Genomic DNA, 23,312 nt, shown 5'->3' with positions numbered 1-23,312 from the left:
CGTAATCAATTTGACACTTGACAGTGCACTTTTCTCGCTGATCTGAGCCATATACTTGCATGTACATACATTATTTCCCCCATATTTTCCTCTGGATCTTCACGCTTGTTTAGTTGCGCATTAAGTATACGCATTGTTGGCCGGTTTGTGTTTTATTTGGTTTGTTTGCGGCGCATTTTATTTGGTGTAAAGTGCATTTTGAATGCTAAATCAAAGCAATGTGCAAAGCACAATTCGAGTGTTTTCTCATTATGGTTCCGATGATGATTATTCTGAGTTTGATTTGGCAGGGGCGTTGAAATGAAACGTGCAAATACTGGAAATAATCAAATTTAGGCAAAAAAAAGAAGAGAAGAGCAGCGCAGAGCAAAAAAGAAACCAAATGCCACTGCCAATCAGAAATGAGAACATATTCGAGAGCGAGAACCAGATCGGCACTCTAAGATTGCCGGCCACACACATAATATTCGTTTATAAATAAGCATTAACCTTGCTCGCAGCAGACCATGCCGAGCTATTTGGCGTATCTGAGTCTATTATTTCTATTATTTGCATGCAACTCTCAGTCGGTGTGGCCCCACTTACTGTACCGGCGTACTACTGCGTAGTATTCATTTGCCTTGCCGGCCAACACACGCCCCCTTTTTTCAGTGTTTTCCGCTTTTTCCGTTTTTTCCCTCATTTTTCATGTATTTTTTTCAGCCCACTGATAGCAGAAACAGAGGCGACACGGAAGCAGCCGCGCCCTCGATTCTTTATTTTTTTTACTAAATGTTGGTAAACAATTATTTGCGCAAAGGGGGCTCGAACGTGTAAACCCTTCTAGCAGCGATACCCATTACTCAGCATTTTGTGGAATAATTCAATTCATTACTTAATATATAACTCGATTTAGCTTAGATATTTATATAACATTTTAATGGATCAGGACAGCGTTAAAATGTCCGCTATCGCAATGCTGAAGCCGAGAATTTGTATACTTGAATAACTGGCTGCCTTACTGCGTAATAATAATTCGAAATATTTCATTGCGAACACTTAATATTTTAGTACATTCTTTGTTTATAAAGAGCGTGCTCTCAGATCACTTAGCATTCGCGGCTGACATAAGTCCGGACTGATTTATCTGGTATAAATAGACAAAGTATTATAGTTCCTGATGCTTGTCATGATTTCTGGCACCTTCAGTGATTTAACTCAGGGCATACCAAATATTTCCGATTTGGGCAGTAAAGTTCCTGAGATATGTGGCCGTAAAACACGAGCTCGTCATAAAAAACGCATAGTCGCAAATCATCAGTCAATCACGTGTGTGTATGTATGCATGCATGTCTAGCCTGTCCAGATCGTAATTGTGGTGCTATTAATTATGTTGCACTTTGCAATGCACACTCGCTTTTCAGTTGTGTGAGGTTAGTGTGCGACGTGTGGAGCTTCTAGTACGCTGTTGTACTAATTAACACCACCACAGGCGCAGCGAAATTCGCCTCCGGGTTGTAAAATTCGTAAAACTCACATGCAAATACGTATGTACATACTGTATATCTCTATGGGCGATTTTTATGCTTTTCGCTTAGAATTTTACGAGTTGAGCACGAACCAGTCGGAATGCAAGTGGCAGTCGGGCATGGCCGTAGACAAAGTATGGCACTGCAAGGTGTCTGGCCCTGGGATCTGTGTGCTGCACCCCGATCCGGATGCCGATGCCGATCCCGATCCTCTGGCCCATAAAACGGCCCACTTACCCCGTTCCACCATCTGAAAGTGCAACATCTTCTTTTTTTTTGGTTTTATGGTCGTGGCAGGAGAGCGGCAACATTTCATGCCACACTTTCTCGTTTTCTGCTCCGCCTGCAAATTATGGATTTCGAGAATACGCTGTTGTTATATAAAAGCCTTATTAATAAGTTCGGAACGCTTTCGGCATACGAAATAGCTAAGATTGCCATTCTAATCAACTTTTTTGTACGCTCGCTTTCTATTATTACGAGTATTACGGCTGTGCGACAAATATATACATTTAGCATCAAAACTGCAGCCAATCAAGGCAGCGCAAATCAAACTGGTTTCGTCCCAAAGCCGAACAAAAAGTTAGAAAAAACCAAATTGCAAATTATTTATTGAGAAATTATCTCATACGGAGCTGGTGCCATAAAAAACGCCACTCGTTGTCTTACTTTGTCAACGCAGAAGCCGAAGTCCAGTCGCTGGACCTCAATAAATATGCAATAATCATAAGAAATAAGCCATAAAGCCAGCCAAACTGATGATGTCGTACCGCAGTTTGCTTCGCATTCAATCGCCAAAGGCGATAAAAGTAAAACAAAAGGCTGCAAAAAGTAGATCCAAGAATGAGCTGGCTACTGGTCTTAATCGAAATCGTAATGCCCTGGAAATGAAAATGTAGTTAAAGAATTTGGAAACAATTGTTTTGAAAAAAATATGTCAGTTTGTATTCCTATATTAAATTGTTATTATTTTCAATGGGCGAACGCCTTAATTAAAAATAGTATCATTGGAGATTCGGAAGTAAATTTACCATTTTTTTTAAAGTGCATAAAACTCAAAGAAACTTCATAGGTTACCATCAAAATGAGCAAGATAATAAAATCATAATACATTTTCCTACTTTTAAACTTCCTGCCCACGAAGGCGGCAGTCTGGTGGGCGTGGCCCAGTCCAAGGAACCCACGATGACAACTCCAAATCCCATTGATTGTCGCTCAAAGACCACTTGCTCAAGTTCCGCCCACATTTATCACTCGATTTGGGTGTGGGGCAGGCCATTCATGTCCAGTTAATGGCCAAAATGGGGGCGGGGGCATCGGAAGGAAGGAAGCAAACTAATGGGGCGGCCACACTGGATCGTAAATAAAGTTTGGTGCAAATTGTTTGCCTGCCCACATGTGGCAAGGGAAAGAACTCGCTTAAAGCGGTGCGTAATAGAAATCGTTATTTAATTTGTTGCGCGACTCTTTAAGCCTCGCCTGCCCCAAAATCCGCACACATAATCAATCAGGATACGAAGTGTTATCCACCAGCCACAAGGGCTTTCATGTCTCACTCTGGTTCCTCCTCCCGAACTTAATGAGTTCATAAAGTTTGCCGGAAAATGTCCAAGCAGCAGACAGAAACACATTTATGAACTTGGCTCCAATTCTCGTTGCATACTTTTTGGGGCAATGTCCTCGCCCGCACTAAGTAGCCAAACCCACGACCATATTTGCACATACGAGTAAACTCGTATAGAAATTGCACATCATTTGGCCCGATTTCGTTGGCGGAGTGCAATTGCTAAAGTTCGAGTTGGCCTTTTGTTGGTTTTCAGCTTCGCTTACAGCTCAATTGCTACTACTTCAAAGTATTCTGTGCAGGAAGGGGAGTTTCTATTTTATTGTAAAATAAGATTACAAAATTTAATCATATCGAACGCATTTTTTGGGATTTTAGAAAGTAATGCATATGATTTACTTTGGATTTATAATCAAAATAAAACAGAAATGAAGTATACTTTTAATAAGTCAGCTCATCCAAAGTAGTGCCTTAAAAAAACTTACTTTTAAGATATTTTTCTAGTAACAGAGTATGTTTTTGTCCGTTCCTGTTGAGTATTTTTCCATCAAATTCATTTCTCTGCTATTCTTTGTCGTTCCGCATAAAACGCGACACTTATGGACTGCATATGGAGCGCTCTTTTATAGCAGACAGACACCACTCACTTTGGATTTGAGTCCTTCGGAGCGAGTCCTTTTCCACAAGGGTCTTCCTGCTTTAAGTTGCCCAGGTGAAATTCAATCGATTCGCGACAGGAAAGCGGCGTGTATATTTTTTGTCATTTGATTTCCGTTTCCGTTTGGCACGCAGGCGCCAACGTGTCCTGCGATTAATCGTCTTTGGCGGCTTTGTCGCAGAATCCTTTTCTATACCAATATACCAATGCCTCCCCCCCGAAAAATGCCCACTGGCATTCATAAAAGTTTGCCCAAAAAAGGAAAAAAAAGCGAGAAAGTAAACTCCCAAGCCGAAATCGAAATAGATGTAGAAAGAGAAAACTTTTGCCATTCCATATCATATCATCACATCATCATTGCGATGATAATGCCGCGTGTTTTATGTGCACACATATCTCTACCATATAGTATTTGGGAAGAAGGGAGAGTGGTGGTCTATATCAGTTGTCCTATGTCTATTGCTCTTTTATTTAGTTTGCCAGAGTTCGAATTTCGCATTTGTTTGCTTTGTTTGTTGCCTTGCAAATGTGTTTTTGATATAGGGATTGCTCAAATATTGATTTGGGCTGGCTTCCAAGGAACCAACTTTAAAATTTAAATTTTTTCCCTTTAAATTAGCCCAGCTTACATAGGACTAAAAGTGTCATTTTGTTTCAGCCTAAGGTTTAATTTGATCGATGGGCGTGGCGCAGCAGTGCGCCACTTTCTATATCCGATCCATTGGTTGCGAGCCAGAACTTGAAATGTTCACTTGGTCTAGGTCATTACTGGGTCATTATCTAATCAATTACAGGTGCCATTGGGTATTAGGCTCAATCGATTGTGTTGATTGGCTCGCATCTGGCCACATTAAATGTGTTGCACACGCGCCAGAAATCACTCGGAATCCAATGGATACCTCGATAGTGATACGATTCGAAATGGTATCTAAATCGTTGCCATTTAATGGCAACTGTCAATGATCTTTCGGGGTAAACAATTGCTCGAGTATCGTCTGCTGCCATCTTGCTAGCGCTGAAATTGTTTAAACAATTAATTTGTCTTGGGTAAACATATTGCAGATACTCCGGAGAATCGGGAGACAAGAGCCGCAACCAGATCGCCATCATCATAAATTGTATCTGCTCGATTTGTTTAGTCTTTAGTCTTTGGCTCACTCTGAGTTCAAGTGTTCAGTGTTTACAAATTGGCCAGTCGAACAAAATGTTTTTTGTTTTTTTTTCGGTTCAAACAATTAAGGCAGCAACCAAATCTGAAACCACACTTACGGGTCTGTATTTTTTTTAGACGCGGTCATTCGAGAGTTCAAGGGTAAACTTTTGATGCAATGCTTGAATGATTTGCTGCTTTACGCATGTAATTTCAAACTGAATCATCCAATTTGCTGCATATTTACTTTCCACTCAAAGTGATTATTAGCTATCAACACCTTCGCTGAAACGGTTTTTCTAAGTATTTTGGGCAACAATAATTCATATCAGTACGCTGGACTACTCGGAACGGGTAAATTAATCAAAGAATTTAATAAATCGCCTTTTTCTGAGGGTATCTTAACGTTGACTCTCTAAGCCATTTATCGTTCCCACTGGTTTTTTGTCTAATTTTTTTGGTATTAAATTTAAACTGCTCAACCTGGTCGGCAGCAATTAGCCAAGTGAATCGGGGGGTTGGCGCAGTAGTAACCTGTTTGCAGGGCACTGAACATTCAGCTAGAAAGAGTGTCGTTTCAAAAATTTATATCTCAATTTCACATCTAAATGCGAATAATCTTTTTTTTTCCTGTGCCTCGATGTGTGTGTGTGAGTTTCCATTGAGTGCTGTGGGTTCATTTGATTTGTGTGTGAGAATCGCTGCAGCTGTTTGGCATTGGGGCGCTAGTACCGAACCCCAAACCCCAAACCCCAAGCCTTTTGCCCACTTTTCAGAGGTTAACCGTTTACCATAAACCGATATAGATCTGGCTCTTTTTTCGCGTTTTGTTTGATATTTTCGGTCACAGAACACTCGCGTTGCAGTGGAACAAAAAGGCTTGGATTAAATGATGAGTTAACCACTGAAATAGGTTTTAAATTGTTGAATATATCCTGTAATAATACACTTTTCTCATTTGGGGTACCTCAAAAACGTATATTAGATCCGCTTTCAAGTAAAATCAGAGGAACCAAAACAGAAGTGACATTTTGATGCTAAGCTAGAGGTCTGTGCCTAAAAGGTACTTCAACCTCCTCGAGTGCCACTTGTTCGAAGACATGGATCATTGGAGGCGACCCAGTTAGCGCCACATGTCGCGATTCCGTTTCCCCAATAAGCCGCTCAAATGGCCCAATGAAATATGCATATTTGATACGAGATGACAGCGTATCATGGGCAAGCATGAGGAGGGGTTGCCTTCATGAAGGGGAGGGCAAGAACGCAGACTGATAAAGCCTCAAGTCACCCCAAAGGAGAAAAATGGGAATGCTCGTCGTGTAGGAAAAACTGAAATGAAACGAGCTGGCAGATTTAATATATTTTAGTGCTACCCCGCTGCCCCGCCCATCTGCCCCAATTACTCATATAAATTATAAAGAAATGAATCAGGGAGCTAGATTCCACGCCCATAAATAAAAGTTTTGCTGTAATAATTGTAATTGGTCAACGGGAAACTTTAACTACGATTTCCACCCATCGATTTTGGGTCACTAGTGGATTGCTCCAGCAACTCAATTTGGTTTAGTTCCTTGTGATTCACGCTCGATGCACATTAATTGTACACAATAGGGATCCGCATATCCTTGACTACGATAGCCACTCGCCCCAGAAATGTATGAAATTTCCATTTCTGGGTTTTTGCTCATTTGGCGCTCCAAGTGAGTTCAATGGAAGCCCAGTTGTTCCCCGATTGCTTTTCCTGCGTTTGGATGCCATGGATGCGAATATGGTGGAGTGGGTCGGCAAGGTGACCTACATACATATGTGTCTATGCACTGACAAAAATGGGGAGACGAAATAGATGTTCTAAGTATTCGCCAAACGTTATGTAAATCCGTTCATCGTCACAGGCTTGTTTCTTAGATATCAGCTTTAAACTGCACGATTGTAGCACTGATCACTTTGGAAAATGTATTTTTGTGAGTGTAGTTTTTCCAGCACATGATGCAGCTCCTTGGTAATCACTGCCACTACTATATAGTCTGTATATCTGGTCGGCATGTGGTCGCTGTCGCCGAGCTGCGTATATACATATCTCCCTCGATTTAATAGGCCCAATTAGTTAGATGTGTTGTGAATGTTCTGAATGCTCCAGCGTTCTTTAGGCTTTTTTCGCTGGCCGAGATTTAAGTTTATGAATATTCAATGAAGTGTGTGCCATAAATTATGAATGCCATTTGTTTGCATTTCGCCTTGATTTAATGGCCTTGGGCTGGAATGCCTAAAGCACAACCCTCTTTGAATTTGTCTTTAAGTCTTGGCGTTTCTGCAAGAACCAAGTGATTACTTTTAAGTTTTCATTAGGCAATAAATAAACTTCAATTTTAGAATCGGATAAATAAAACTTTTGATTAGGCAACCCTGTTTTACCTTCCTCTCAAGTCCAAATAAATGCCACCACGATTTCCACACCAGAAATAATTTCTCATTACTCACCCACCCACACGACCAAAGACATCCTGTTCCTGGGCGGAAGTTGGTTGGATAATTCCGCAATCTGGCCATTAGCATAATCAGAACGTTTGCCAAGAAAAAGAAAATGTTTGAACACGCCAACTTGGAGCTGGGGAAATATGAATTGGGAAATGGAAGAGACGCCTCCGCTGGCGGCGCACTTAAGCATTTAAATAAAAATGATAACTTTATGCGAAGGGGGTAAAATTAGATGTGGGGGCCAAAGCCAAACCAAAAATGTCATTACAGGACTTACAGGACGACGGACGCAACAGAGAGGCAGCCTCCACTGACGCCAAGTAAAAGTTTTCGCAAATAAAAGGAGCAAAATCTGTGAATATAGTGAAGCAAATCCAGAAAAGTATTAGAAAGCCCGTGGAGTTGGGGGCTGTTGCTCCTGTCTGCAAACAGGTTTCGTCGTCAGGCGGGCGTCTGACAGACCCCAGAACTCCCCCATCCGCCCCCTAATTCCCCACCACCCACTCACATGTCCTGGCAACGGTGATAAATGGCGCCAATGTGCCGCCTGGAGTCGCGACGCGTCGCAATCGCTTTTCGGTGTCTTTCTGAAGGGATAAGCGGGGTGGATCCACCAAGAAAAATTATTAAAGTATAGTTCTCTATTCCAATAAACTGGAATATCATAAAGGTTTGTTACATGTATAGAACTTGGTTCATTGCATACATTTATTTAGTTTAATTATAACAATTGAACTAATAGATGTAATAAAGCCTAGCTATTAAAGTTTACTTCTAAAAGAAAAGGATATATCTTTTGATAAAAACATTATTAAATCATGCTGAATTTTTGTATGTTTTTAAATATAACACAAGACATGAAGTTTGGCACCTTTTTCTGTGCCTATTATAATTTATTATAATGTACGATTTGTAACAAACATTTTCGCTGTGTGTGCTGCGAATTTTTGGTAGGTGGAATCTGCGGCAAGTTGCCTTCACCAGTTAGTTTAGTTTGTAATGCTCCATTTAGCCTGGCTGCCAGAGCTCCCATCCCAGTTATTGTCATCCCGATACCTATGTGTACTCCCGCGCAAAAAAGGAATTACAGCTGATGACAAATCCACACTAAACGTGTTTGATTCTATTTGTTTCTGGCATTTGGTCTCCCTTTTTTTTTAAGCACACCAGGACATGTAATTGTCCTTTTTTCCACCTAGACAGGATGGGGAGTTGGGTATTGGGTATTGGGTTGTGTAGACGATGTCGATTCGCTGTCATTACGCTGCTTACACGCGGTTATTTATGACAATTGTTGGAAAATATGAATTGACAGCGACGACGGCGACAGGCGACGAGGTCTGGTGAAGACATCTTCCAATTAGAGAGTGGAGGATATACGTTCGTTCTGCTTCTGCGAGCCATAAAAATGTCGACAGACAATTGAATGGCACACAAGCCCGGCGAAAAGGAAGCGCAGTGCCTTGTCCTTCCACCCAAGAAGCCATTGCTTACAAATCGTTACATCAGCTCAATGATTCCCAAGGATTTGCAAATTTTGCAATTCTTTTACATTTATTTTCTGTCGGTTTTAGCAAAATACTTGTATGAACTTGTGTATATGATTCTCTGTCATCTCGTTACAGAACTCCATACGTCACAATCTGTCGCTGCACAACCGCTTTATGAGGGTTCAAAACGAGGGCACCGGCAAGTCCTCCTGGTGGATGCTGAACCCGGAGGCCAAGCCCGGCAAGTCCGTGCGTCGCCGGGCCGCTTCCATGGAGACGTCGCGGTACGAGAAGCGGCGCGGCAGGGCCAAGAAGCGGGTGGAGGCACTGCGTCAGGCGGGCGTGGTGGGCCTGAACGATGCCACGCCCTCGCCCAGCAGCAGCGTCAGCGAGGGGCTGGACCACTTCCCCGAGAGTCCGCTCCACAGGTAACTATCAACTGCGATGAGTAGACAGTAGAGCATTTAAGCCATAGAACTAGTTAAATGCTTAGTGCGAGTATAACTTAACCTTGTAGACATTTCTTAATTATATTTGCATACCTCAAAAACCGATTTTGAAATCTGGATCTAAAGCATTCAGCTGTTAAGCTTTCCCAGCTTTTAAAAAATCCCTCAATTCATTTCCATAGTGGGAAATTCTAGCATGTTTCATTTAAAGTTTGTACAGCTTATAGGAAAATACGACTTTTACAATTAATTTGTATAATAAATGTATCTAGTTTTGTTGCCTAAGCTAGCGCTTGTAGAGCATGATCTGCAGATACCTATTTTTTTTATAGATAATATAGCAACGACTGCTTATTGGCCTATTTGTAGACTTTTGATCCCATTTCACTTGTGCCGACTCTATAGCCTTGTCTACGTGTATAAGTTTGTTCTACGATTATTTAATTTTATGCGTTTACATGCGTTCTTTATTACATTTTTATTTATTGGTTTTCCTCTTGTTTTTCCTTTTTATTTTTACCTGCGACGACTAAGTGGCGGTGGCTTCCAGTTGTCGCCCGATTTCCGGCAACGCGCCTCATCCAATGCCAGTTCCTGCGGACGCCTGAGTCCCATTAGGGCGCAGGATCTCGAGCCCGACTGGGGATTCCCCGTCGACTACCAGAACACCACGATGACGCAGGCCCACGCCCAGGCGCTCGACGAGCTGACGGGCACCATGGCGGATGAGCTGACGCTGTGCCCCCAGCAGCAAGGGTCAGTTCTCGATGGCTGTTTGTTTGAGCTCAGTTTGTTTAAGTGCCCGTATATGTCACACAACTCCCGGTCCTACCAAGCCTTTTGTTGTTCACTATAATTTATTGCATGCCGAATGGAGCACCAAACTAACCTGACCCCTCGGATCATTTTCGCCTGTTATAAAACCGATCTATAAAGTCACCTTCTCTTTTCGTTCTTGCCACCCAACGATCGTACGGTTGGAGCAGGTTCAGCGCCGCCTCGGGACTCCCCTCGCAGCCCCCGCCCCCGCCCTACCAGCCGCCACAGCATCAGCAGGCGCAGCAGCAGCAGCAGCAGTCGCCCTACGCCCTCAACGGCCCCGCCCCCGGCTACAACACGCTGCAGCCGCAGTCGCAGTGCCTGCTGCACCGGTCCCTCAACTGCAGCTGCATGCACAATGCAAGAGATGTGAGTATCTGAGTCCTTAAAGGATCAGAACCATCTATCTATCTGTTCAAGAACCAACCTGTTTTAACGAAACCTATACTCTATTTGGCAGGGTCTCTCGCCGAACTCAGTCACCACAACAATGTCGCCCGCCTATCCAAACAGCGAGCCCTCCTCGGACTCCCTCAACACGTACAGCAACGTGGTGCTCGATGGTCCGGCGGACACTGCCGCACTGATGGTGCAGCAGCAGCAGCAGCAGCAGCAAATGTCCGCCAGCTTGGAAGGTAAAGATGAGTGCCCCAGCGATATTTTCAAACTTCTTATCTGTGCCACTATCCTGCTTATCTTCCCTCTAACCGTCTGCCGTCTATGAAACTCCACCTGCATCGATGCGATATGCTAGATAATAACTGCGCCTCTACTTTGATAGGACAATGCCTGGAGGTGCTCAACAACGAGGCGCAGCCGATAGACGAATTTAATCTGGAGAACTTTCCCGTGGGGAATCTCGAGTGCAATGTCGAGGAGGTAAGTGGTACATCCAACCCAAGTGATACGCTCACTGTAATGTGCATATATATTTACACAGCTGCTGCAGCAGGAGATGAGCTACGGCGGCCTGCTGGACATCAATATCCCGCTGGCCACGGTCAACACGAACCTGGTCAACAGCAGCAGTGGGCCCCTGAGCATCAGCAACATCAGCAACCTCAGCAACCTCAGCAACATAAGCAACATAAGCAACATTAGCAGCAATTCCGGCAGCAGTCTCAGTCTGAATCAGCTGCAGGCACAGCTGCAACAGCAGCAGCAGCAGCAGGCGCAGCAACAGCAGGCGCAGCAGCAACAGCAGGCGCATCAGCAGCACCAGCAACAGTTGCTTCTGAATAATAACAACAACAGCAGCAGCAGCCTGGAACTGGCCACACAAACGGCTAGCGCAAATCTGAATGCCCGGGTCCAGTACTCGCAGCCCAGCGTGGTGACCTCGCCACCATCCTGGGTCCACTAGACCTTGGGCGATCCTAATCCCAATCCCAATCCCAAGGACGATCGTTAGCCGTTAGTCGTCGTTGTTGTGTGTGTGCGTGTGTGTTGTTTGTGTCGCCATTGGAACGCTTTAAACGCTAATTCTAAGAACCATAGTGTAAAGCTAAGTTGTAGGCAACCGCAGATGGACTGGAAACTGGAAACGGATTCGGATGCGGATGCGAAATCGGAGTCGGAGTCGGTGTCTTTATCGGGTACATGCAGCAGCTGCAGGATCAGTGAGCAGAAAGCAGAAAGCAGGAGCCGCAGCTGAACCGCCACTAAAAGTTTACAAAGTAAGTTTACGACATTTAATTAAGAGATTAGGGATAAAGGAGGGATAGTTACTAGTTTAATATCACTTTCATTTAAAGCTAAAAAAGCTTAAATTATCCTGCAGAATATCCGCAGTTTGTAATGTTTACCGCATCGTTCGGTTTCAATTAACATCACCGCCCTTAAAAGGCATTCAATGTGACAGCATAAATTATGTTAATAATGTCATTTCACGGCGTACATTTTATGAATATGTAAAATGTGAAAAAGTGGCTCAGACCGGAACCACTCCACCATTTTCTGCGAGACATTCAGTCCCTTTTCTTTTTGGAATTTTTTTAACAGCGACTTCGTGTCCTGTTTATATACAAATCGTCTTCACTTGACTTCACTTCCATCCATGAATCTTTTATGGACACTCACTTCATTCACTTGGTGTATTGCTGTTTCGCTGCCGTGGAATTCGTACTTATTATGTGTCCGTTTTTTTAGCTTGCTCCTTAAGGGCAATTACACGCGTTCAATTATCATAATACATTGTCAGGAGAGCAACAAACAAAGTATAAAATCGAGTGAAGAGGAATTGCTTTAAGTCCTTTTCAATTTGGGCGCTTTTAAAGTGAGAGCTTGCCGCGCGCGGAGCTCACTCAAATTATGGCAAATTAAGTCAATTTACCTAAGCCATAAAATATGTAAGAGCCACTTTGCTACCTTGGCAGGCCAGGACGAGGGATACGTGGCTCCGAGTGTCCTTTTCCCCGTTTCCGCGCTAATTTGACTGGCCAAGCATGGCGAAGCCAAGGGAAAATAGCCCGGAGGCATCTCAGCGCATGCAAACCGCGGCGCAAATTCGTCAAGGCAACTCCCTCGATTTGCCGCGATGTCCTTTTTGGGACCAGGGGCCAGGACTAGCGTCCGAAAGCAAATGCTGAAAAATTAATTACGTCCTTAGGGTGACTTATGCATGCCACCGATATCTGACCCAACTCTCGAGTCCCTCGATTCCCGACTGAACCCACCTGAGGGCCAAGTGGCCAAGTGGCCATGTGGGGGCGGTGCTGGCGGTGCTAGCGGTGTGGGTGCGGCTCAAATCAAGCGTGTTAAACGCTGCTAATATTGAAAAATTACGATGACTTGGCAGGTGGTACTTTGAGATGGGTGAGGTGAGGTTGTTGCTTAATGACAGACATTTAAAACTGAGATTCGACGGGGTTTGCTACCAAATATGGGCTTTTGTATAATGAATACATGGCTTTACATATGTTCGCCTTCATTTGAATTAATTGTAAACATCTAGATTTGTTGAATATTTCATTAAACATTTTTAAAGATTTTTATACCCGTTACTCGTAGAGTAAAAGGGTATTCTAGATTCGTTGAAAAGTATGTAACGGCTGAAGTTCTAAGCTCCATAACGCAACTTATCTGAATCGGATTTTGAAGTGGCATACCTCTAAATGTTTCTGGCGAAATTCTCTAAAAATCTGCATTCTAATTTAGAACATTTTTTTTAACATCAATTATTAGTATCTACCTTGTTGCAAAACGTTCTCCTGAGTATTTATTTTTCTTTGTAATGCTTGATCCTTTGATGTGTCAACTCCTTAAAGCCCCGCTTTACTAAAAGTACTTTATCTGGTATCTCAATTACTCTGATCTCCGATCCAGTAATTTGTGATACTACTTAACATTCTTTCAGCTTCTCTCCTTGCTTTTCTGCTCCTTTCTATTTCAATGTCACGACTGGCGACTGTCACCGCGCATTTTTGCTTTGTGCCGAACTTCATCGAGCAAAAAAAGGTCCTCGGAAAAACCTTTGTCCTGTGCGTAGCCACACACAAATTGAATTCCACACTAAGTTGTGCTGTAAGCCAACAATTAGAAAACAGCAAAACGACCAGAAAAAGAAATGCCAAAAGAAAGAAGGACCAACTTGCTAAAGGACAAAGTTGTAACTTTGTCAAGTTTGGCGCCAATCGCATGACGTGCTAATAAAATAAAATTGCCAACTTGGAGAGGGGCGATGACAAAAAAAAAAAAAAAACGAAGTAGAAATGATTTCGAAATTTATGCCAAGTGCAAACTTCTGTGTTTGCCGGGGGTTTTTCTTCGCCGCCTCCGCTTCATTTGAGTGAATAATTTGAATTGCATCAGCAGCAGCGGCGGATTTCCATTTCTTTCACTTTTCATAATTCAGCCAACTGACAGCGGCTAGAAGTTCTTTTCTGATTATGCTAATACCTTAAAGTTGCCTGCAAGCGGTGCGCTTGTAGGCCGATTTCATATTTTATTAAATGAATTATATATTCTTGAAATATAATATAACTTTAAGCGGCGGCTGCTTCGCCGCGCTCTTATTAGCCAGCAACGACACATGCCACTCAATAACTTGCCGCAACATCTGCCCAGGAGTTCGCCCATAAAACGCTGAAATGTTGTAAAATGAGATGGGGAATTTGAAAGAGGGGGAAATCACATCATCGTCCGCAGATTGACTGACTTGACACATAATAAAGTCACACTCAAATTATGGCTGCAGATGGTTGTGCCACCGGGGGGCATGCCCCCAAACTTTTTTCTTCGTATGCACTCTAACAAATCAAAAACCCAAACTTAAAGCCAAATGCATTTAAATATTTGTAGATTAATATTTTCCTTATGAAGCGCCTTGCACATTATTGCTTAAATATATTTCTGTTTTATTAATAACTTACGCAATGAAAAAATGTTACATTTTATTGCGAAATTAAAGGTCGAGAAGTCTCAATTTTGATTTGGAAAACAATTTTCTCCAGTGCATATTTAACGGGGGTGCAGGTTGGTTGCCCTGGTGAAACCGCGCGTGAAACACAAAGGCATTTTCAGGCAATTTATTAGTTGACAAAAAGAAGGAAACTCGAAAAAAACCAAAGGAGCAGAAAAATGGGAAAAAATGTGCGGCTTCGTTGCCGCGGCCTATGTCAAATGCCGTGGCAACAGGATTCGAGAGGCGACAGCCACAGGACCTTCATGAGGACCACAAGTTTCGCTTAGGTGTTGAAACTTGTCCGCAACTCGCTGAATTATTCAGAGAGCGAAAACTTTTTTCCGTGCCACATTTGATTAAATTTTAATGCCAGTGCATCATTAATAAATTCCCTGCGGGTGGCCGCGAAGACGGGAGGCTTGAATAAATTGAATTAGCGACAGGATTTGTCCGGCGGGAGGTAATCCCCGCAGATTGTTTGGCAAACTTTGGACAGGTTTGGCCGGCTCGAGCAGAAGTGTCAGAGCTAATTGTCCAAGTGCCGGAAAAAGGCAGAAGTTAAATTTCGCCCTTGCATCGGCATCGTCATCGGCATTCAAATGAAAATTTCATTATGCTGGCGGCAGAGGGAAATCAATTTGTCAGCATCGGAAAACGAATGCGCTCTTCGGCACTTCATAATACAAATTGTCAGCAATTTAATAACATTTAAGCTGCCAACAGCTGCCACAATGATAAGCGAGGCCAGACATACACTTCCCGACTCTCACACACACGTCCTCGTACACACATATACAGAAGGACCTGTTCGGAAAGGTCCTTGTGGCAACAAACCGCATTTACACTCACTTAACTCAACACGATGCGGAGGTCGCTTTCCATGGCATTTCACCCCGACCCAGAGAAGGCAAAACAATTGCCAGCAAGCGAGCAAAAAGGGCTTGTGTACAAGCTGCTTAAGGTCCTTAAGGACCCTCACCCACACACACACACACACAAACACACACTGGCACACACGCTCAAACAAATAAAGCTCTGCGAGCGATTTAAACACTTGTTGCGTGGACAAAGGATAATGACGTGACAGGAGCCAGGAACTCCTTCAGCAGCACCCACAAACTCAGTCACCTTGCGCTGCACAGAGACACATTTAGCAGCCAAAGGTTAACTGTTAGTTAATATTAGTTAATTATTTATACATCATTTGAACATTTCAAAACTTGTTCGATAACAGAATCCTTTTTCCATACACCAAACAATTCAAATTACAAATTTAACACCCAATGACATTGATGACTGTATTTAAAATGTATTTTTTTCTGTGTAAGTTGTAAAGCAAACAGGCAGCGCTTTTTGTAATAAACTGCAAGACAGCCGGAAGAAATGGTCGGAGTAACCGGAAAAGGGCAGGGGCCACAAGGACACCTGGTGGCTTCCCGTTCGTCCTGCCAATCCGTCCGTGCAAGGCACTGCAAATATGCTGCGGGGTGGGGCGGGGCGGTGTGGCGTGGCACATCTAATCCCAGGCCTTGGCATACAGTCAGTCAATCACACACTCAGCCACAGTCACACACAAAATTTAATGCCTCCAAGGAGTGGCGGCCATAAAGCGCTCATAAGTAGGCTTCACACTTCCTTGGCGCAGTTTCTGGTCCTCCGGGTGTCGCATAAAATTCAATTGCAGGCCATAAAAATCTGCGCGTGATCTACATACACAATATAATTTAAAGCTGTAACTAATAAAATTGTCAGCGATAAGCGAGGAGCTTTGATTTTTATTATGTTTCCTTCAAGCGACAGCAATTTGCCAGCAAAAGGGAATTTATTGGGTGGGAGGCTGAGGCTAAAATCTTATTTTAAATGTTTAGCGCCGTCGTTTTTATGGCATAATTCTGGCCGTTTGTAGTTTGTCCTTTGTGGAAATTTGCATAAAAATTGCCAGATTCGCAGAAGGGGCAAGTGTCGAGTGCTCTATCTCCCTCTCATCAGCCAGCTTATGAATATTTCTGTCAAGTGTCAAAAGCTATTAGACCCCCCCAAAAAAAAAAAAGGCTGCATAAATTAGCCACTTGGGGGGAGGCTGTCTTGGTCAATGTCGGAACATGCTGATTGTCCTTTCATGAAGTGTTGATGTGGGGCTGATTTACTCAAGATGGGTTGCTTACTGTAAGATTTCATATTATAAACTGACTTACTAAACTTTTGGCGTTTCTTGTCTCGTTTCAGGATAAATCTGGTCGCTTCTAATCTAACAAACATACAATACATATACATAGATATATAACTACAAATATATAGTTATGCATTACACATAGAAACGAAGCATACAAATAATACCAATTAATCACCAATAATTAGATGCTACAATTTGTGAAATTCTCTGAGTGGCAGAAAGTGGTAAAAACTTCTTTGGCCACTAATGAGGGGAAATCTGAAATGAATTGAAAACAACACGGTTTAGTTATTAGGTTCAACTTTGTACATATTAATTTTAATAACCTTGACGTAATGAAACACACAAATAATAATACTTTTACTGATAATAAACAACAAGAAACAGCGTAAAACGTAAACTAATTGTTCGATAACTAAATGGAAAAATATTTGCTAGCCAGCAGCCATAGGGAAAAATAAAAACAAAAAATGGCAACAGAAAACGAAAACAAAAGAAATTAGCACAATTATGTAATAATTAATGCTTAATTAATGTATTTAATTGAATGTCTAATTGTAATTGTATATTTTTTCTATAAAGAGCAAAGAAAACCCTTAAAGAAGAATACCACTTGTGTAAAAAGTATGCTTAAGATTCGCAATGATATACGTAATAAATTCTCCGATAGTTAGCACACATCAGATCAGCTCGGCTTATAAAATAAATACCTTTGTTACATAAATATGCCAACACCCATATGTAGATCGTAGACCTATGACAAAGAATTGAGTGTAATACAATTAATTTCAAATATTAGTAAATGTAAATGTTGATAGGCAAAAGATATATACAAAATTATAACAGAATACCCACAAAACTCAAAAACCCAGCAGAACTAAAGGCATAAAGTAATAAGCAAATACATGCGCACCATTGTGTACTATTATGGGCTAAATGTTAATTATTAACTAGATTGTACAATTCAAATGTAGTTCATACTATTTAAAATGCAAAAACGGAGTGAAGATGAATAAATTGATGATTCAATATAAGAATGAAAAGCCTAATCTTTTTATGAGATCTTAAATGTGCTGTTGCAAGAAGAAAAATCGTATCCTTTGTGGATTTGATTTAAACCGGATGCGGTAAGTCTGCAAGAGAATCCGGAATCGAGGGACGCAGAATGCGAGAGCTGAAAAGTCTACCAATTACAAATGACTATAATTCTCAAGTGCGCAGAAGAAGCAAGATGCTTAGCTAGACGCTTTTTTGGGGTCAACTTGTAGAACCCATGGATATCGACCATGATGATTATGATCCACCAATTAAGCCCCATGGAGAAATTTAGCCACAACTGCAGAGTACTCATATCCTATTGAATCCACAGCCTCGTCATCATCAAGTCGAAATTGCTGTGTCCGTAGCGATTGTGCTGCATAATAATACATTTTTTTTGCTTCGCATTTATAATTTTACGATTTTTCATACATTTTTCCCTTTGGAAGCTTAAGTTTTTACACAATATCTTTATATGTCGCGTCTACATTTGCGGTGCGACACCTAGCGACGTTTGAATGATGTAAGATGTGTATTGAATGTAAAATGTAAATGTAAAATGAGGCTCCACCTACCGGTGAGTGCTTACAACATATTTGAATGCACTGAAATTTAACATCCTAAAAAGTAGACAAAGGAAAACAGTTTAGGCATTTTTAAATGTTTAAGTTTAAGTTGTAAAGGATCATAAAAAGGTAAATTTTAAGTACTTTTGAAATATTTTATATATTGTTTGTTATGCAAGGAAGAAAAAATTGGTTTGCGCTTTTTATACCCGTTACTCGTAGAGTAAAGGGGTATACTAGATTCGTTGCAAAGTATGAACGTCGTTCGCTCTGCCACTAGCTGAATAACGGGTATCTGACAGTCGGGGAACTCAAAAGAAAATATTTGTAACCGCTTCGACTTCCGAGTTTGGCAAACAAATAATCGACACTTCCCCAAGTATCAACAAAGTCTTAAAGCGCTGTTAGCCTTTCCTAACTTATTTTTACATATACGTAATTCGTCGATTAATTAGCACACGTCAGATCAGCTCGGCTTATAAAATAAATCCCTTTGTTACATAAACATGCCAACACCCATATGTAGATCGTAGACCTATGACAAAGAATTGAGTGTAATACAATTAATTTCAAATATTAGTAAATGTAAATGTTGATAGGCAAAAGATATATACAAAATTATAACAGAATACCCACAAAACTCAAAAACCCAGCAGAACTAAAACATAAAGTTATAATCAAACATTTGCATCATTGTGAGTGGGTCCTTCCCGCTTTACCATACCCTGCTGGAACACACTGGTAACAACGCTACAGCGAGGCAGATTTTTAGATTTTTATACTTACTGAATATATAGTACAAATATAGATTGAGAGCAATTGTTCAGACTGACGAGCTTGAGTTGTGACCGGATCAAGACAGTTCGATATTTTTATACAAACTATATTAAAAGTACAAAGAAAGATTAAAATCCACAAAATCAATGGATCTGTGCGGAATACATATCGCGTACTACGTCGATTTTATCATCGGTTAAGCACTTAAGCCGGATGCTGATGCAATGTTCTAGATAAGTCGACGTGGAAAATCCCATGAATGTCAATTACAAATATGATACACCAATGGATCGAGCACTACGTCGACTTTATCGCTTAGCGACTTTTAGTTGAATGGCGGCGAATGAAACAAAACTGCTGCATTTGCACTGAAGCTAACGCTCAAGTGTATGTAGAAATAACATTACTACATCCAGAAAAAATGACTGTTTAGTGCGCTATTTCGACTTTAACGTTTAGCGATGGACCTCACTTTTGCTTGAATGTCGACGTCAAAAGCTGCGATGCACCTCACTTCTGCTTGAATGTCGACGTCAAGAAACAAAACTGCTGCATTTGGACTGAAGCTAACGCTCAAGTGTATGTCGGAATAGCATTACATCCAGAAAAACTGACTGGACTCAAAACTCAAAACCCAGGAGAACTAAAAGCATAAATTTATACGCAAATACATTTGCATCATTGTGTACTATTAAGGACTAAATGTAAATTATTAACTAGACTGTACAATTCAAATGTAGTTCACTATTTAAAATTCAAAAACGGAGAGACGATGAATAAAAAAAAGACGATGAAAAGCGTAATCTTTTTATGAGGGTTTAAATGGCTATTATTAAACGACTATAATTCTCAAGTGCTTGTTCTGCGGCAGGACGCTTTAACTGGCGCTTTTTTGGGGTCCTTCCCGCTGTACCATACCCTGCTGGAACACAGTGGTAACAACGCTACAGCGAGGCGGACTTTTAGAATTTTGTACATACTGAAAATATGGTACAAATATAGATTGAGAGCAATTTGATCAGACTGACAAGCTTGAGTTGTGACAGGATCAAGGCAGTTCGATTTTTTTGTACAAACTATATTAAAAGTACAAAGAAAGATTAAAATCCTCAACGCCTCTGCGGAAATTTAATAAATAATATTAATATATAATAATATCATTTTTAGAAATTAATGGATCTGTGCGGAATACATATCGCGCACAACGTCGACATCAACAAACAAAAGTTCCCCACATAAGCCGGATGCGGATGCAATGTTCTAGATAAGTCGACGTGGAATGTCGATTACAAATATGATTCACCAATGGATCGAGCACTACGTCGACTTTAACGCTTAGCGATGGATCTCACTTTTAGTTGAATGTCGACGTCAAGAAACAAAACTGTCGGAATAGCATTACATCCAGAAAAACTGACTGGACTCAAAACTCAAAACCCAGGAGAACTAAAAGCATAAATTTATACGCAAATACATTTGCATCATTGTGTACTATTAAGGACTAAATGTAAAATATTAACTAGACTGTACAATTCAAATGTAGTTCACTATTTAAAATTCAAAAACGGAGAGACGATGAATAAAAAAAAGACGATGAAAAGCGTAATCTTTTTATGAGGGTTTAAATTGCTATTATTAAACGACTATAATTCTCAAGTGCTTGTTCTGCGGCAGGACGCTTTAACTGGCGCTTTTTTGGGGTCCTTCCCGCTGTACCATACCCTGCTGGAACACAGTGGTAACAACGCTACAGCGAGGCGGACTTTTAGAATTTTGTACATACTGAAAATATGGTACAAATATAGATTGAGAGCAATTTGATCAGACTGACAAGCTTGAGTTGTGACAGGATCAAGGCAGTTCGATTTTTTTGTACAAACTATATTAAAAGTACAAAGAAAGATTAAAATCCTCAACGCCTCTGCGGAAATTTAATAAATAATATTAATATATAATAATATCATTTTTAGAAATTAATGGATCTGTGCGGAATACATATCGCGCACAACGTCGACATCAACAAACAAAAGTTCCCCACATAAGCCGGATGCGGATGCAATGTTCTAGATAAGTCGACGTGGAATGTCGATTACAAATATGATCCACCAATGGATCGAGCACTACGTCGACTTTATCGCTTAGCGACTTTTAGTTGAATGGCGACGTCAAGAAACAAAACTGCTGGATTTGCACTGAATCTAACGCTCAAGTGTATGTAGAAATAGCATTACAACATCCAAAAAAAATGACTGGTGCGCTTTACGGGCTGCTGGAATCATTGGTCCGTACTTCAAAAACGACCAGAACGTTACAGTCAATGGTGACCGGAATAGAGGCATGGCTACTAACTTTTTCATTGGTGAATCGAACGACCAGAAGTCCAGGAGCTGTGGTTCGAACCAGACGTCGCAACATGTCGCACAGCTCGTGCCGCAATCGTGTGACGGCTATCGCGCACACCCGTTAGCCGTAGTGATTTTCCTTCCCCCTCTACCGCTCGGCTCGAACCCCCTATCCGTCTCTCTCTCTTTCTCGTGGCTGACCTAACGGTCCCCGAATTAGGGTTCTCTCGCTATTGCGGCAGACCTAGCGGTCCCCAAAACAAACAAATAGCGCCATTTCCCTCGCTGCTGAACGACGCTTCGCTGCTGAACGACGCTTCGCTGCTGAACGACACTTCGCTGCTGAACGACGCTTCGCTGCTGAACGACACTTCGCTGCAGAACGACGCTTCGCTGCTGAACGACACTTTGCCGCTGAACGACGCTTCGCTGCTGAACGACACTTCGCTGCAGAACGTCACTTTGCCGCTGAACGACGCTTCGCTGCTGAACGACGCTTCGCCGCTGAACGACGCTTCGCCGCTGAACGACGCTTCGCTGCTGAACGACACTTCGCTGCAGAACGTCACTTCGCCGCTGAACGACGCTTCGCCGCTGAACGACGCTTCGCTGCTGAACGACGCTTCGCTGCTGAACGACACTTCGCTGCAGAACGTCACTTCGCCGCTGAACGACACTTTGCCGCTGAACGACGCTTCGCTGCTGAACGACACTTCGCTGCAGAACGTCACTTCGCTGCAGAACGTCACTTCGCCGCTGAACGACGCTTCGCCGCTGAACGACGCTTCGCTGCTGAACGACGCTTCGCTGCTGAACGACGCTTCGCTGCTGAACGACACTTCGCTGCAGAACGTCACTTCGCCGCTGAACGACGCTTCGCCGCTGAACGACACTTCGCTGCAGAACGACGCTTCGTTGCTGAACGACACTTTGCCGCTGAACGACGCTTCGCTGCTGAACGACACTTCGCTGCAGAACGTCACTTCGCCGCTGAACGACGCTTCGCTGCTGAACGACGCTTCGCCGCTGAACGACTTTTCGCCGCGCAAAGATGCTTCGCCGCTGAACGACGTGCTCGCCAGACATTGAGTCCAACGGCAAGAGTACTATAAAAATTCAAACTGCTGCAACTTTTGCCTGGATAAATAAGTGGGATACTCAATTATTGTGTAATTCCCCCCGACATCTATTCTGGGACCGGGTCGGCATTCTCACCAGCAACCAGTCTTACGCCAGAAATCATATTTAAAATGTAAGATTATCTTGCAGATAAATAAAATCCATGTCAATCGAAAATTGACATGACATTATATTGCGTCTACATTTGCGGTGCGACACCTAGCGACGTATAAATGATGTAGCATGTATATTGAGTGTCAAATGTAAATGTAAGGTGAGGCTCCACCTAGCGTTGAGTGCTTGCCACATTTGAATGCACTGGAAAATACTCCCTAAAAAGAAAGCAAAGAAATACAGTTTATTCTTCATAAAAACGTACATTTTATAAGTATTTTGGAAATTTGTTATATTTCATGTTAAGCAAGGAAGAGAAAAAATGGAAATTTTAAGTTTTCAACAGGAAATAATTTAAAACAGAAAATAACTTCCGAGTTTGGCGAACAAATAATCGACATTTCCCCAATATTTGCCACTTCCAGCTCGTTCCGTATGGGAAGTGTCAACAAAGACTCAATGCGCTTTAGCCTCTCCTAACTAATAGTTCGAGTTTCCTTTACTTTCCTCTCGATTTCAGCGGAGAGCAGTAACTGATTGAACGTTGACCGCTCGAAGCACTAGACCACTATACCTACTCCACAAAAGGCCGGAAACTTTCAATTCTGCAGCATTGTGTAAAGTTTTTCAGGCCAGACAAACCGGCCAGTTCAGTGGGATTTTTATCT

The 23,312-nt window shown here is 42.0% G+C and overlaps 1 protein-coding gene across 3 annotated transcripts in view; it reads left to right on the top strand.

Moving 5' to 3' along the window:
* The window catches only part of LOC6552842 (forkhead box protein O), a 30,999-nt gene extending 13,268 nt beyond the window's left edge, over positions 1 to 17,731 (top strand). For all 3 annotated transcript variants that reach the window (XM_026983868.1, XM_026983869.1, XM_026983870.1), the window contains exons 5-11: positions 8,981 to 9,273; positions 9,829 to 10,050; positions 10,281 to 10,482; positions 10,574 to 10,748; positions 10,868 to 10,992; positions 11,054 to 11,789; positions 16,742 to 17,731. In XM_026983868.1, coding sequence (XP_026839669.1) covers positions 8,981 to 9,273; positions 9,829 to 10,050; positions 10,281 to 10,482; positions 10,574 to 10,748; positions 10,868 to 10,992; positions 11,054 to 11,476 — 1,440 coding nt within the window. In that variant the 3' untranslated portion in view covers positions 11,477 to 11,789; positions 16,742 to 17,731. The remainder of the gene's footprint in view (positions 1 to 8,980; positions 9,274 to 9,828; positions 10,051 to 10,280; positions 10,483 to 10,573; positions 10,749 to 10,867; positions 10,993 to 11,053; positions 11,790 to 16,741) is intronic.
* The last annotated feature ends 5,581 nt before the right edge of the window (positions 17,732 to 23,312 follow it).

The sequence above is a fragment of the Drosophila erecta genome, unplaced genomic scaffold, assembly GCF_003286155.1.
Source record: "Drosophila erecta strain 14021-0224.00,06,07 unplaced genomic scaffold, DereRS2 tig00000000-arrow-pilon, whole genome shotgun sequence".
In the NCBI taxonomy this organism is placed as follows: domain Eukaryota; kingdom Metazoa; phylum Arthropoda; class Insecta; order Diptera; family Drosophilidae; genus Drosophila; species Drosophila erecta.
Note: the sequence above shows the minus strand (reverse complement) of the source record. Positions and strands in the feature narration are given on the sequence as shown.